Raw genomic sequence first — 16,087 nt, forward strand, 5'->3', positions numbered from 1 at the left:
TATATATATATATATATATATATATATATGTATATATATGTATACATAAGTTATATATAACTAATAAAAAAAATGTTTTTAATTATTTATTTATTTATTTTTACATATTTTTTAGAAACTAAAAAAATAGTCAATGTAGTTCATATTTGTATTTATACACATTGGTAAATAATGACAAAATTTGCATTTATGGGTGATATAAGTTATTCTTTTATTTTAACATATACATGTCTGTATTCAGTTAGTGTGTTGGTTTACCTGTAGATTCCTTTTCTTTTGAATCTGTATCAGCGTGATCTGCATCTGAAATAATATACAACATATTTAAATTGATCGACTCGTGATGCAATCTGTCTGATTTGTCACGTTTGTTTCTGTGATTTCTCATACCTGTGCTGTCCTCCGCTGATGGTTTCTCATTGTTCTCATCTGCAGCAGATAAAGGAAAGTCGAGCATATTGCACACATGTGCATTCAGTGTCTTATGAAAATAGATATTTGGCTTTTACCCACCTGAATCGCTTGTCTTCTGCTGCGATGCATCTGTTTCTGTATTAGTGTCTGTGTCAGTATCTGTTGTGTCTGGTAAAGACATTTAAATCAAATATATTGCATACCAAATATATGTTTTTGCAATTTGCACCTGTTATTGTTAGGAAATGATATATCAGAATGGGATGCAATTTGGATTCGATGTTGATTAATTTGATATTGTATGTATTTTAATCAGATAGTCAGATTGTGTGCATTTTCATATTTGTATGAAATGACCCATTGTTATAGACAGCTATGAGCTGCCAAAAACGGGGTTTCTTACTCAGTATTTTTGCCCTGATTTTTTTCAGTACAAATATTTACACATTCCTCAATATCAAGATTCATTTACTTGAAGTCAAATGACTTGAGGTATTAAGTCTTGCATCATGAAGAATTGATCAAATTGAGTTTATTCTTAAAAAAAACCAGTGACAGAATCTAAATTATGATTATGATGATTCAACAGAAAAGAATGCCTATAATAATATATATATATATATATATATATATATATATATATATATATATATATATATAAATTTTATTTCTTTAAACAATTTTTAAATAGGTTTAATAATTTTTTATAGTTTTAGTTAACAATTTTTAAAAATAGTTTTAGTTACCATTAACAACAGTGCTGTCTGTCTAAACCTTGATGTTAAAATTCAAGTTCATGTCCATGTTATTAGACTTTCTGATTATATAACATATTTTACAGGTAGACTTCATCATATATCAGCCAGACCAACCTGAGTCTCCATTTCCAGGGACTGGAGTCGGAGGAGCTGAAAAAAGAGAGAAAACCAGATGACCTGCAGAACCTTTTATGGTAAATTCATTTATGCAGAAACTGAGCTCAAATTCATTGCACCTTACCATTGAGGATCACTAGGGCTGCAGCCGCCTCTGAGATTATAAGCGAGAAAGTGAGAACAAAACACAATCAGTGACATAAACCAGATTATATTCATTTTGAACCAGATACTTTTTGCCCTCTTTATAACTAGCCTGCCTGCCCAGAGGTTGTATAGAGCTATAAAATCAATGTGCAAAGCAACTCCGATCATTTGAAAGGATCTGATCATTAATTAGTTCCTATTGAGATTCTCTAACTTTTAATTGCAGACTTTGGCATCTGAGGCATTGCTGAAATCACTTCTGAAACTCGCATGAGATTATGGGGCCTTTTTCTAAGGAAAAGTAAGACTAATTTCATCCCATTTCTCTTTAGGATGAAAAAGAAATGAGATTAAAGAGGGGATTTTTCTGTCTATAATGGCTTTCTTGAACAATTGTAGTAGTACAATGCAGTTCATTGTTCTTACACAGCTCATGCATTCAAAGGCAATAATTAACTTAAAAAGTCATCATTTCGATGTTGATTAATTTGATATTGTATGTATTTTAATCAGATAGTCAGATTGTGTGCATTTTCATATTTGTATGAAATGACCCATTGTTGTTTTGTGTTTAAGAAACTGATGCACAGGTTATGTTGTACCTATTGAATCTGGGCCGCTGGTGGCTTCATCCAGGCTTTTGTCACCTGAAATGTGTCGAGCTGTTAGATTGAGCAATACTTCACTCAAATATATCTCAAACAATAGTGAAGGCCATGAGATGAGTCTTACTGTTAGTATCTGATGTGTCAGGAGCACCATCAACCTCTTTAAAGAAAGAACATTTGTAGAAAAGACAATTATGCAAGGGTAGAGTTTATTTCTTTATGTCGGCGTCATTCCTAATGTCATTATAAAGTGGTTTTCATGCCTTAGAATGACTGCTAATGTGTTAACATGCAAGTGTAGGATATGCAGGTTTGTTTCCGCAACTTTTTATCTCACAATTCTGACTTTGCTTCTCGCAATTCTCAATTTATATGAGAAATCAAATCTGAAGTGTAGATACAAACTCGCAATTCTGAGAAGAAAAGAACTGTGAGATGTAAACGTGTAATTGAAAGAAAGTCACAATTAAGTCGCAATTACCTTATTCATGTTATTTTTTCTGATTTGTGAGTTGTGAACTCAGAGTTCAGAGAAAGGAAGTCAGAATTATGAAATAAAAAATAAAAAATACAATTGCAAGATGTAAGCAAAATGTAAAGTTTTGAGGGCAAATGTCAGAAATGCGAGATGTAAACTTGCAATTACAAGATATAAACTCACTATTCTGAGGAAAAAAGTTAGAATTAGGAGATATAAACTTATATATAAAAGAATTGTGAGATAAAAAGTTGCAATTAACCTTTGCAGAAATGAGCTTCAATAGTAGGCCTTATTTTCTGTATAATCAAAAATCACTTTATGGAGTTTATATTGGTACACTAGACCAAACATCACCGTGCTTTTAATAAATTAATTGATTTCCATTCATGTGTAATGTTGAATGTTGCCATGACATTGTTCAGAAAAAATGGAGTGTGACACTTATAGACAGCTATGAGCTGCCAAAAACGGGGTTTCTTACTCAGTATTTTTGCCCTGATTTTTTTCAGTACAAATATTTACACATTCCGAGGCATTGCTGAAATCACTTCTGAAACTCGCATGAGATTATGGGGCCTTTTTCTAAGGAAAAGTAAGACTAATTTCATCCCATTTCTCTTTAGGATGAAAAAGAAATGAGATTAAAGAGGGGATTTTTCTGTCTATAATGGCTTTCTTGAACAATTGTAGTAGTACAATGCAGTTCATTGTTCTTACACAGCTCATGCATTCAAAGGCAATAATTAACTTAAAAAGTCATCATTTGCATTATAATTAAGGTTAATGTGTATAAGAGCCTCATTCTCACCATCATTATCTGTTCCATCTGTATCAAAACAAAAGACAAGACAGTTAGTTTGTGGTCTAAATGTGCATTGAGCTATAAGAGTCCTATATCTCCTATAGAGGCCCAGGCTAAATGTAGCAGCACAGGTGAACAGAACTCTTTTGTGTTCAGTGAAAGGCTCTGATTACAGTCTCTGCTTCGTGTTACTTAGAAAGTAGAGCTGGTGCATGTCACTGATAATAATTTAGGGATACTGGGTCATCTGTAATGGTATATATGTGGGCTATATGTGAGAAATGTAATGATGTCAGACAAACTGAGGAAGCTTCCTTACCGTTTATTGGTGCAGAAATAGAGACACCCACTAATGCAAAGATCAACGGAACAACCAGCGTCCTATATAACGAGACCAAAAAAGAAAATTCAGAAAAAAAGAAACCAAAAAATCTCTAAATTAATAATTATCTTTTAAAAAAGTTTTTATTTTTATAGACTGTATATTTATTTATTAATATTATGTATTAATGTATACTGATGTATATTTATTTATTTATTATAGAATTATTATAATTATTATTTTGTGATATATATATGTAACCCCTCTCCCGGGTCCTCACCGCCACACCTCGTTCTCACTCTGAGTGGGTCTCTGGCATGGGAGGCGGACGCACTAACAAGGAGGCTAAAGACTGCAGCCTCTAGCATCAGTCGCTAGTGCGTCTCTTGAGATCAGGGGAGTGAGGTTTACCTGCACAGCACCTACCGCTGGCCTCCGTTACACTCACCCCCCCTAAACCTCACTCCCATCCGGGTCACGGCACCAATGTAACCCATCTCCTCACCGCCACACCTCGTTCTCGCTCCGAGTTGGTCTCGAACCCGGGTCTCCGGCATGGGAGGCAGATGCACTAACAAGGAGGCTAAAGGCTAAAGACTACAGCCTCTAGCATCAGTCGCTAGTGCGATCAGGGGAGTGAGGTTTACCTGCACAGCACCTACCGCTGGCCTCCGTTACACTCACCCCCCCTAAACCTCACTCCCATCCGGGTCACGGCACCAATGTAACCCATCTCCTCACCGCCACACCTCGTTCTCGCTCCGAGTTGGTCTCGAACCCGGGTCTCCGGCATGGGAGGCAGATGCACTAACAAGGAGGCTAAAGGCTAAAGACTACAGCCTCTAGCATCAGTCGCTAGTGCGATCAGGGGAGTGAGGTTTACCTGCACAGCACCTACCGCTGGCCTCCTTTACATATATATATATATATATCTTTTCATTTTGGAATATCCTAGAATATTGTAATATAATTATTATAATCATTACCAATTTCTATAAACAAATTAGTAAAGAGTTCAACATTTTAATAAATATTTATAGCAACAAAAAAAGTTAACTCATTATTAAAATTGGGGACCATCCTTGATACACAAATATTATGTTTCCTGTTGGTTAACATAATTTTTTATCACACAATTTAACATTTTGGTAAAAATATGTATATTTAAAATCATTTCATTTATTCTGAACTGTTTTCAGACACTGTAGCTGATCAACTTTCATTTAGGACTAAAGGTCTGGTGCATTATCTTTTGTTCATCGTCAATGACTTCTAAAATCCTTGCTGCAGATATACAGACATTGTACTAGTTTAAAATGGTTAACTACTTCCAGAGTTAGCCTTAGTCAATATCAGTTATTATCCATCGTGTTTGCAGATTTTCTTAATAATCATTGATATGGCATGTGCATGCATTATCGATGTAAAACATTACAGCACGAGAAAATAAAATAAAGCAGGCATTCAAGCAGGCCAGGATAATTAATGTAAATGAGAGACTCGTACTCACCGGGACAGCATTGCAATAGCACTGAAATGCAGTGTGAGATTGGCGCAGGTGATGCAGGTCTGAAGCCTGAGTGGAGCTGCTCTCAGATCTTTTATACCCTCTCAGGGGGTTGAGCTAAAGACAGAGGCGTTACATGAGAACCTCTAAAGTTCCTCTCATTAGAACAGGGTTATGAAGTCAGGCCGTCCTGCTATTGTTTGTGTTTTCAAACAGCTTTTGTAAATAGAGTAGCTTCTGTGTCTCCGTCTCAACCTCCCGCTGGTCCTTTGTGGTTCTCTCCAGCCGTTTGATTTAGTTGATTTGAGGTGTTCTTCTTGGAAAGCAAACAAAGGGTTGCTGGGCAGGACATGTTCATGGCTTTTGTGTCTGTTTTTATTTTATATGGTACAGAGAGATCTGTTCTGCATCAAATTTCATTTGGATTTCTTTAATGCACTACTTTGTGTGAACAACCTGGTTATACGTCAGAGATGATCGGCTGTTGTTGAGTTGCCAGGGTGTTGCAGTGGGGTTTCTAGGGCCCAGCTAGGATACTTTAGTGAAAACCTTTAACAAGTTACAAAACTTGCAAACAACACACAATCATAGCCATGTGACTTGTGTTTTCTTTGGTTAATTGTGTGTGTGTGTGTTTTAAGTGATATATTTTTATTAGTGATTTTTACTATTTGTGTATTATGCATTTTTTGTTTTATTTTTTATGTATTTGTTTGCTTACATTGTAAGGTAATCTTAAATGATTAAAACATACATTTATTCTGCAATTTATTGTTGTTGTTGTTATTATTATTATTATTCATTTATTTTAATAATAATAATAACAATCTTAATTTAATCTTAATTTAACTGATTAATACATACATTATTTGTTTGTTTTTATTTTCTTGCTTGCTTAAGGAGTCTGCAAGGAAATCTTAATATTCATATTATTAATAAGCAATTTTTTATTTACTGTGCAGTTGTATTTATTTTTACTATGCAGTAATTATTTATTTATTCATTCATTCATGTATTAATGTATTTGCTTGCGTAAGTTAATCTTAATTTAAATGATTAATAAGCAATTTTTTATTTACTATGCAGTTTATTTATTTGCATACATAGTGTGTAAGGTCATCTTAAATTATAAATCTTTTATTTACTATGTAGTTTATTATTATTATTTTTGTTATTTATTTGTTTGTTTATTTATTTGATTGCTTATTCTGTAAGACAGTCTTATTTTTGTGGCATTTTAAATTTCTATATATGTTTTTAATAGAATTACTTGTTTGTTTATACTTCAATTTAACCATTCATTTATTTTTCTACATTCGATTGAAGGTGAGGAGTCTTGAATTACATGTATTGTCTTAATGTGGTTTTGTAAACAGAAATAAGCTGAGAACAAGTCATCAGAGAGTAAACCTGTGGCTGTGTTACTGGGTATGGCCTGGAAAAGCTTGAGTTTCTCCGTGATGTCTGCTGTGCTGAGAACTGCTGTTCTGCACACAAAGCCTCTTTGTTTTTCCATTGAGAAATTTATTGAGCTTAAAAAACATCCTTGTTGAGTAGTAGAGCGCACATTCCCGTTAAAGGTTAATCATTCTTTTTTTTTCTTCACACATCCATTCATATTCAACAAGCCGTTGATGCATCAAAGCAGCTTCATGTGTGTTTTCATATGCAAACGATCAGGATGATCAGTTCCGTTTTAGTACTGGATGTAAATGAGGTTTTAAAGAGGTTTAGGAAATGAGTGAATTGCACAGGCGCTAAATGTTTCTCTGTAGGTTCCCGTGGCCTTTCTAAAGGATGGCGGGGTTTCCCTGCTGCTCTTCTGAGACAAGCGTGCTTCTTCAGAAAGTGTGAGAGCGGCACAGCCTTCAGACGGGTGGTTACGACATCAGTACTTGCTAAATTGGGAAACTTTTTGGAACAAACCACCCATTTGAAGTGCTAACTTGAGCACTTTTATCCATGGAATCAACGTAAAGCCATGAAGCATCATGGGAAACTCCATCACACACTGTTAATCCAGCAGATCTCGAGATGGTGTTCCCCTGACAGCCTTGAATCACATCATTTGTGTCAGTTCTTGACTTTAATCGTTTATTCGTTTCACAATTTCGGCTGCCCAGCCAGTCCTGATGGTTAATGGGAAACGAACTTGGCTTGCTGTTTTTAATGGAGGCTCAGCTTGAGGAGGAGATGGGGATGAGGAGAGATTTTATTTATTTATTTAGTCATTTAGCAGACGCTTTTATCCAAAGCGACTTACAAATGAGGACAATAAAAGCAGTCAAAACTAACAAAAGAGTAACAATGTATAAGTGCAAATGACAAGTCTTGGTTAGCCTAACACAGTACATGTAGCAAGGTGTATATGTGTATATATATACATATATATATATTATGCACACACACACATATACACACACACACAAAGAAAAACAAGTAGATAATAGAAAAAATAGAAAGCTAGTGTTTGTTTGTTTTTTGTTGTACCAGGGATGCCGGAAGAATTGATGCTGGGACGATGCAAAGAGAGCTGCTTTAGGCTCGTAATGATGATTGACAGGACTGAATGATTAGGCTCCTCCTGAACCTACGCTTGGAACTTCATTAAAAATAATTAGTATTAGTTAGTGTAGTGTTAGTATTAGTTAGTGTCAATTTTCCACTTTCCTTTCTTCCTCTCTTCCTTCTGTTTCCACTCACTTTTTTCTACCTCACTTCATTTTTTCTTCCCTCTTTTCTTTCTTTCTTTCTTTCTTTCTTTCTTTCTTTCTTTCTTTCTTGCTTTCTTGCTTTCTTGCTCTTGCTTGTTCACTCCTATTTTTTACCTCCCTTCATTTTTACTTCTCTTTTCCTTCTTTCCTTCCTTTCTTCTTTTTATGTTCTGTTTGGTTTGTGAATATTTTTCTCTTCATTTTCCATCCTCCCTTTATTTTTTCTTCCTTCTATTTTCCTCATTTTCTTCAATTTATTCCTTCTTTTTTAATTCCCTTCCTTCCTTCCTTCTGTATTCCTCTATTCCTTCCTCTTTTCCTTTCCTCCTCCCTTAGTTTCTTTCTTCCTTTCTTAATTTTTATTCTTTCCCTTTTTCTTCCTTAATTTTTCTTATTTCCCTTTCTTTCTTTCTTTCTTTCTTTCTTTCTTGCTTGTTCACTCCTTTTTTTTTACCTCCCTTCATTTTTTCTTCTATTTTCCTTCCTCGTTTTTCCTTCCTTTCTTTCTTCTTTTTATGTTCTGTTTGGTTTGTTATGAATATTTTTCTCTTCCTTTTCCATCCTCCCTTTATTTTCCTCATTTTCTTCAATTTCTTCCTTCTTTTTTAATTTTCGTCCTTCCTTCCTTCTGTATTCCTCTATTCTTTCCTCTTTTCCTTTCCTCCTCCCTTTATTGTTTCTTTCTTCCTTTCTTAATTTTTCCTGTTTTTACTCCCTTCTTCCTTCCTCCCCTTTTTTCCTCCCTTCATTTTTCTGTTACATTTTCCTTCTTTCCTTTCTTCATTTTTTTTCTTTTCCCTTTTTGTTCCTTCATTTTTCTTCTTTCGCTTTTTCTTCCTTTCTTCCTTTATCTTCTCTCTCTTTCTTTCTTTCTTTCTTTCTTTCCCCTCCCTTCTTCCTCCTTTCATTTGATCCTCCTTCCATTTTCCTTTCTTGCTTTTGTGTTCCTTTGATTTTCTTTCCTTGTTTCATTCATTCTTTTGGATTTATCTGTCATTTAACTCTCAATGGCTTACTTTTGTCCTTCACTTTTTAATTTATTCCTTCTATTCTTCCATTCTTTTGGATGCATCTGTCATTTAACTCTCAATGGCTTTCTTTGGTCCTTCACTTTTTAATTTATTCCTTCTATTCTTCCATCGTTCCTTCATCTGCCCATCCTTTCTCCCTTCATAGTTTTTTTCCATTCCTTCTTTTCCTCTTTCATCCATCCATCCATCCAATTGATGTGTTAGTGATGCTGTGGCCTCTCTGTAGATCTGGTAATTGAAAGGTTGTAGGAAACATTATGTTCCTTGATTGTCCCATGCAATTTAGATAAAAGCACTAAATAATGTAACAATTGAATTGATTTAAACGTGATGTTCCTATCATTGACCTGCACTCGTCCTCGCCTCCTTCTGCTCTCTCCCTCCATCTCGTTAAGATCTCACGACCAGTGATCCAGGACGAATGTGAGAACAGCACGTCTAAGCAAATGACCCGGTGACCTGTTAAATACTCTCACAGGGTCCTGTAAAACTCAAATGAGCCTATTGTGACCATCTCTGACTGTGCCTGCCTGCCACTTCTCTTTCCTGACTTTTGCATTTTTGCTTTAAATCTACAGAAATGCCGTTGTTTTTCCATTTAAACAATATGCAGGATATCTTTTGTTTGGTGCTTTTTGATCGATAAAAGGCTGATGGGAAGTCTGAAAAGAGAAACTTTATTGTACAATAATGGCACAGTAGTTTTAGTTATGTCACCTTTCCCAGAACCTTCACTAAGAGACACAGTTTTCCTCAAAAACACAGGCTACAGAAGGTCAGTTAAAGATGCAGGACTCCGTAAGGTCCCGTGGCATTGTGTGAGCTTTAAATTTACGTGACATTTCTGTGGACAACGGCCGGTGATCATTGAAATTCTGTGTTAGTCTCCTAAATTCCAACCACTAGCTTTTAAATGCTGCTGTTTTTACTCGGCAAACAAAGACAAGGACAACTATGCTAATTTCTTCATTTGTTGACTTTAATCACCGTCTGAAGGACTAGATTTCCTTCACATTTTTTTTTGTGATTAAAATGTACACATACTTTTTGTGTAGCAGATAGCAGGTATGCATATTTATGCATATAATGCAAAAAACAACATTTAATACAAACTATATACAGTTGCCAAAGCCTTATAGAACTAATACAAAATAAAAATAAAAAACAATAATTTCTTCTTCTTCTTCGTCTTCTTCTTCTTCTTCTTCTTCTTCTTCTTCTTCTTCTTCTTCTTCTTCTTCTTCTTCTTCTTCTTCTTCTTCTTCTTCTTCTTCTTCTTCTTCTTCTTCTTCTTCTTCTTCTTCTTCTTCTTCTTCTTCTTCTTCTTCTTCTTCTTCTTCTTCTTCTTCTTCTTCTTCTTCTTCTTCTTCTTCTTCTTCTTCTTCTTCTTCTTCTTCTTCTTCTTCTTCTTCTTCTTCTTCTTCTTCTTCTTCTTCTTCTTCTTCTTCTTCTTCTTCTTCTTCTTCTTCTTCTTCTTCTTCTTCTTCTTCTTCTTCTTCTTCTTCTTCTTCTTCTTATTATTATTATTATACAAATTCTAATATAAATAAAAATAAATAAATGCATTTGAATAATCACATACGTCTGCTTTATTACAAGTAATAAAATGTATGTGTGTGTATATATTTTCCTGTAAAAGGTCCAAATAAATATATAAATGCATTCTATGCATATAATACAATAAACACAAACTATTTGTCTTAAATGAAAGTATGAAATAACATGTAAATATTTATAAAAATACATTTGTGAATAAATGTCATTTAAACAACAGCAACAATAGTAGTAGTAATAATAATAACCAGAGCTTCTTTTTTATTGTTTAATTATTTCCATAAGTTTATTGCATATTGTTAATTTGAAAATTGGTATATCATATAATCATGCATGAACAACATCCCATTTGACATCAAGTTTGTCTCATGTTATATATTACAGAATGCAAATGTAATTGTATTGTACTGTATATTTTCTCATGATTCTTTAGGGTGTTGCTAAGGTCTTTTGGATGGTTGCTAGGTGTTTTCTTTCTGTATTGGCTCATGTATGACTTTAGGTTATCCGTCATTGTTTAAGGCATTTTCTCACCTGTTTTAATGTCCAGTAGGTGAAAAAAGATGCGTCTGATTACTTCAAATGTGTGTGAAGTGGTGTGCTGTTGTTTTATTATTTCATTCTGTGATTCCGAGGTGGTTTAGGGTTTCTGTTATGTTTAGATGTGTACAGTGTGTGATTTTCAGGTCTTCCCGAGCCACTCGTCCGTTTGAGAGGGAGTCAATGGTAACAGCATCTGAAATGTAAGAATGTCTCTCGGCTCTGCTCAGTAAAAAGACTGTTTGTGCTAAAGTTCTCTGACAAATCCATCTCTCCGTGACGTCCATTGAGCCGACAGCACAGTCTCCAGCCCATGATAGGGACGTTATCCAAGACGCTTCTGTAAAATGAGCCATGTTTATAACAGTTTGCCCTACTCAAAATCCAGTCTCAGTGGAATTATTACCATCATTTGGATTTATGCATGGGAATTATGGAATTCTACCATCATAAAACAAAGATTAGATCTCTTAGAACTTGAGAATAAAAAAAACACACCTAAACTGTTAAGATTCCCAATAAGACATCAAAAAGATTTTAAAGCACACTTTTGTGGTTGTTTAAATGTATTGTGATGCATGCATTTCATTTTATTTGTTTTAATTTGCTAATATTAATATTATTAGTATTATAATAAAAAGAAGAATTTAAGTGTTTTTTATATTACATGCATAAATATGCATGTATGTTACAATGCAAATAAAACGAACGTGTACATTTTGAAATGGAATAGGTCACAAAAATACATTTAAAAGAAAACGTAAAACTCCTTTTGCATGGGATTTACTCTTTAAGTGTTCTTTAGCAAGACATTATTCTAGTTTAAGTAGAATTATGATAAGTTTTACACAATATCAATATCATATCAATATAACAGGAAGAATCAAGTAATAATAAAATCCTGCAGATTTTAAGTTTATTCAGTAAGATCTGATTAGATTATTATTTTCCCCCGTTAACGAATTCTTTAGGATTTGTTCGAGATTATGATTAAAAAAAAAAATCCCAATAGTAAACATGTATATTACTGTAGTGTGTAAAATACAAATAAAATAAATAAATAGAATGATTTTAAAAATAGTGTTTCGATATAATTATTTAATAATGTTTATAATTTGTCTGAGCACCTGGTTGAGTAATTTACATGTAATTTAACACTACATCATTTGTTTCACATTCAGGTTTGCTGTAAAACCATAAGGAGGCAGCAGTGAGCTTGAGAACCGCTCTGAGCTGACACATTCTGCACCGATGCAGTCTGTAGTGAACGTGCTCTCCATCCAAATGAAGAACTTAACAAGTGTGACACGTTCCTCACAATTTCAAGTCAGTCATCTAAAGAGAGGCTGAAGTATTTTCATCACTCGTGGTTCCAGTAAAGCTCAGAAGCTGATACCAGAGGAGACCTAATTCACGGCGCTGCTGAACAGAAGGCCTTTGTTAGGGGCCACCGAATAAAACTCCTGCACGTCTGAGATAATGTCCCCTCCAAAACACTTAACAGCTTGTTTTTCATGTTCATTGAGTTCAAGTGATGTTTTCGTGATAGTAACTAATAGCTGCACTTGATACAAGCTTTTGAAAGTGGATCATTTAGTTTGATTAGAAATAGCAGATTGGTTGATTAAATGTGTTTTGTTTTATTACAGTGAGTGTTGGTCAGGGTTATTATTATTGTTATTAAAACTAAAGCTAAGAACTAAGAGCATTAACTGAAAAAATGTAAACTTATTTTATTTCAGCTAGTTATAAGACAACCCCCCCCCCCATTTAGTTTAACTTGTAGTTCTAAAATAACTAAAGCTAAATAGACTTAAACTAATGTATTAAACTAAAATAATAAAAACTATAAAGCTAATAAAAATGACAAAACTAAACAAAATGACTAAATCTTTAACTAAAATTCAAATGAAAACAGAAAATATAACAAATTATACAAAATATTAACAAAACCTATAATAAATGGTCATAGAAACCGAAAGACTTCAGTTAATTTGAATTAATTCGGTTAACGATAGGTTATATGTATTTTTAAATATATTTCATTTTTAATAATTAGAAAAGTATTATTTGCACTTTGTTTCATTTAAATGTTATTTTATCGATTAAACATTGTTATTATTCGTATCTAAGCATCTGTGGCTATGCTTTATTTGTTTTTTCTTTGTTTAGTAATTATTGACAAAATTAATGAATAAAATAACTAAAATTGAAAAATAAAATAATTATTTATTTTTTAAAAACATTGCTATTATTTGAATTTATGCATTTGTGGCTGTATTTTATTTGTTTTTTCCCTTTATGTTAATTTATATAAAATAATTGACAAATTAACTAATTGATAATTATTCAAATTAAATAATAAAATAATTAAATTTCTTTTATTAAACATTGTTATTATGTATATATGGATTTGTGGCTATATTTTGTTCTTTGCTTATTTTTTTATTTCATTTATTTAACAAAAATTAAGAAAAATAAATAAATAAAACTAAAACAGTAATAAAATAAAATAACTGAAGAAGAAGAATAATAACCATGACTTTGAACAGTACAGGCCTGCTAATAGAGAAACTGGCTGTATTACACAATAGAAGTTAAAGTGATAGTTCACCTGAAAATGAAATATCTGTCATCATTTACCCACCTGTGTCATTCCAAGCCTGTATGACTGACATCATTTAGTTTTTGACCATTTTTGTCCGTGATCTACAGCTCTAACACTGAATGATTTGTCTGGGAATCACAGCAGTTTTAAGGACCTCGCAGAATTTCCTGGAACCTGTCTTCAGTGCTGTGTGTGTGAGCGTTTGTGTTGATATTCTAGAAGGTAAATCCTGTTGCTGTGACGTGTGAGCTTACAAAAAGCATCAAGGTTGTGTATAGATGTGAGAACAGAGGACGTCACAGGAGAAGCCCAGAAGCCCCCACAGGTGTCAGCTTTAGCGGGAGAGAACAGCCCGACCTTTAACAGTCCCGGAGCGAGTGGATACATACAGTGAAAGGTTTAGAGGAACGTATAGACGCTTACAGGACAGCTCTCGATTGTCTCAGACATCAGTGTTTCTTTACAGCTTTCACTGAGCTGCTGAGGGTGATTTCAGGCCATGGCGCTGCCTAAAGCATATTATAAATACAGAATTCTTAGCAAATAGAAATCGTTATGAAGGTATTTTGATAAAAGCATCTGTAATGCAACATATACTTTTTTCCTCTACCTTCCCCCTACCTTACTTTGGTATGTTATTATTTTTATTAGGCTAATTAAAAGTAGACTGTAATTAATATATTAATGTAATTTTAATGTTATTGTATATATATATATTGGTTGAATTTATGCAATTTATTTCTTGATTGATGTTTATATATTTATTATATATATTACATTTATATTATATTATATGATATATTATATTATTTGTATTATACAGTGCACAGCATAAATGAGTACACCCCCTCTAAAACTTAACAAATTCAGCAATTACTCTTTACTTAGAAGACATGTTAGGGTTCTTTGAAGATGTAATGTTCCAACAAGCCTGCTTGATCAATTACCAAAGAAAAATTATTCAGCAAAATAAGATTTTCTTATCAAAGTGATAAAATGTTATGTTGCAAAAATGAGTACACCCTCCTGAAAGTTACTAAAAAATAAAAAAGGGTATAGGTTTTTGATCAACAGGTAAGTATATTGAACCAAAACTTTTAAAGACAAGTAATTTCCTGACAATTAAAAGTGTTATATAGCCCACTGAATCATACTCAGACTTAATGCTGGCAGCAGTGGAACCACTCGGGAGAGAACTGCCAGGTGACTTGTTTCTTAGCATAAAAGAGGACAATGGTACAAGAGGAATACCAAATTATTGTTTTAAGTGTGATAATATCGCAGAACTAGCACCGACATTCAAAAACAATGGACTTGTGATGAGGCTCCTGAAATAATCAGGTCTTCACTTTAAGTTTTCATTTAGTGATGAGTGAATTTTTGCTAGAAAAAGAGCAGGAGAAATAACATGCAAGTGTCTCAGAGCCGGCAAAAGCTACGAAAAGAGTGACACTTCGTCTCACAGAGTATGACGCAGCCTGCAGAAGTGACATGCACACTCTAAAAAATGCTGGGTTAAATACAACCCAGTGCTGGGTACAAATAGGGACAAAGCCAGCAATTGGGTTGTTTTGACCCAGCGTTACTACCCAGAAGGTTGGGTTAAACATTTAACCCAACCGCTGGGTCAAAACAGCCCAATTGCTGGGTTTGTCCCTATTTGTACCCAGCACTGGGTTGTATTTAACCCAGCATTGTTTTAGAGTGCATGGTTGTTGTCACCACTAGAATTACCTACTGTAGCCAAAGCAAAATAAACTCACTTAACCTCTTCCAGGGTCCATATTTACAAAATAGAGACTTCTGGGAATCCATACTCTGGTCTCGAGAGACCAATTCAATCATTTCGGGTCTAACAGTATCCAAAATGTTCTGGTGTTGCTACAGGAGTACAAAGAGAAGTGCTTGGTACCCACAGTGACGTTCAGTGGTAGTAAAGCTCTTCTATAGGGATGAGTGAGTGCTGAAGGTGTGAGGGAGTTGTGCTTTATCAATGCTGGCATGAATTCACACACCACTGTGTGATGTAATACAAAAACTAGAAACAGAAGATGCTACCCTCCCCTCATTCCCTGCATTATTGGGCATTTTTTCAGCACGACAATAAAGATATTCATTCTCCCAAGGTGAAAATCCTTCAGTGGACATGTATTTCACTCAATCTTAACACACTTGAGCAGCTGTGGTGTGCTCAGGGTGTGTGTTCACGGTGTGTGTGTTCACTGCTGTGTGTGTGCACTTTGGATGGGTAAATGCAGAGCACTAATTCCGAGTATGGGTCACCATACTTGGCCACATGTCACGTCACTTTCACTTTTCACTTTCTGTGGGGGATTCTGTAGAGACGAGCTGAGCAACACTCCCCATTAAAGACCAGAGCATTTAAGGAGGTGGTCCTCCAGGAGTTAAACTGGACAGATGTGAAAATTTGTCATGAACTTGTACACTCAGTGCCAAGAAGGGTCAGAGCAGTGTACTTTAAGT

The 16,087-nt window shown here is 34.3% G+C and overlaps 1 protein-coding gene across 1 annotated transcript in view; it reads right to left on the reverse strand.

The window, feature by feature from the left end:
• Positions 1–3,339, reverse strand: part of LOC107589492 (protein starmaker-like) — a 10,119-nt gene extending 6,780 nt beyond the window's left edge. Inside the window, exons 1-6 of the mRNA XM_016277940.1 lie at positions 3,334–3,339; positions 2,169–2,202; positions 2,039–2,083; positions 514–582; positions 391–429; positions 259–303 (exon numbers count right to left, since the gene is read on the reverse strand). Of these exons, the coding sequence (XP_016133426.1) occupies positions 259–303; positions 391–429; positions 514–582; positions 2,039–2,083; positions 2,169–2,202; positions 3,334–3,339 (238 nt within the window). The remainder of the gene's footprint in view (positions 1–258; positions 304–390; positions 430–513; positions 583–2,038; positions 2,084–2,168; positions 2,203–3,333) is intronic.
• Positions 3,340–16,087: the final 12,748 nt, after the last annotated feature.

The sequence above is a fragment of the Sinocyclocheilus grahami genome, unplaced genomic scaffold, assembly GCF_001515645.1.
Source record: "Sinocyclocheilus grahami isolate Dianchi unplaced genomic scaffold, SAMN03320097.WGS_v1.1 scaffold116.1, whole genome shotgun sequence".
In the NCBI taxonomy this organism is placed as follows: domain Eukaryota; kingdom Metazoa; phylum Chordata; class Actinopteri; order Cypriniformes; family Cyprinidae; genus Sinocyclocheilus; species Sinocyclocheilus grahami.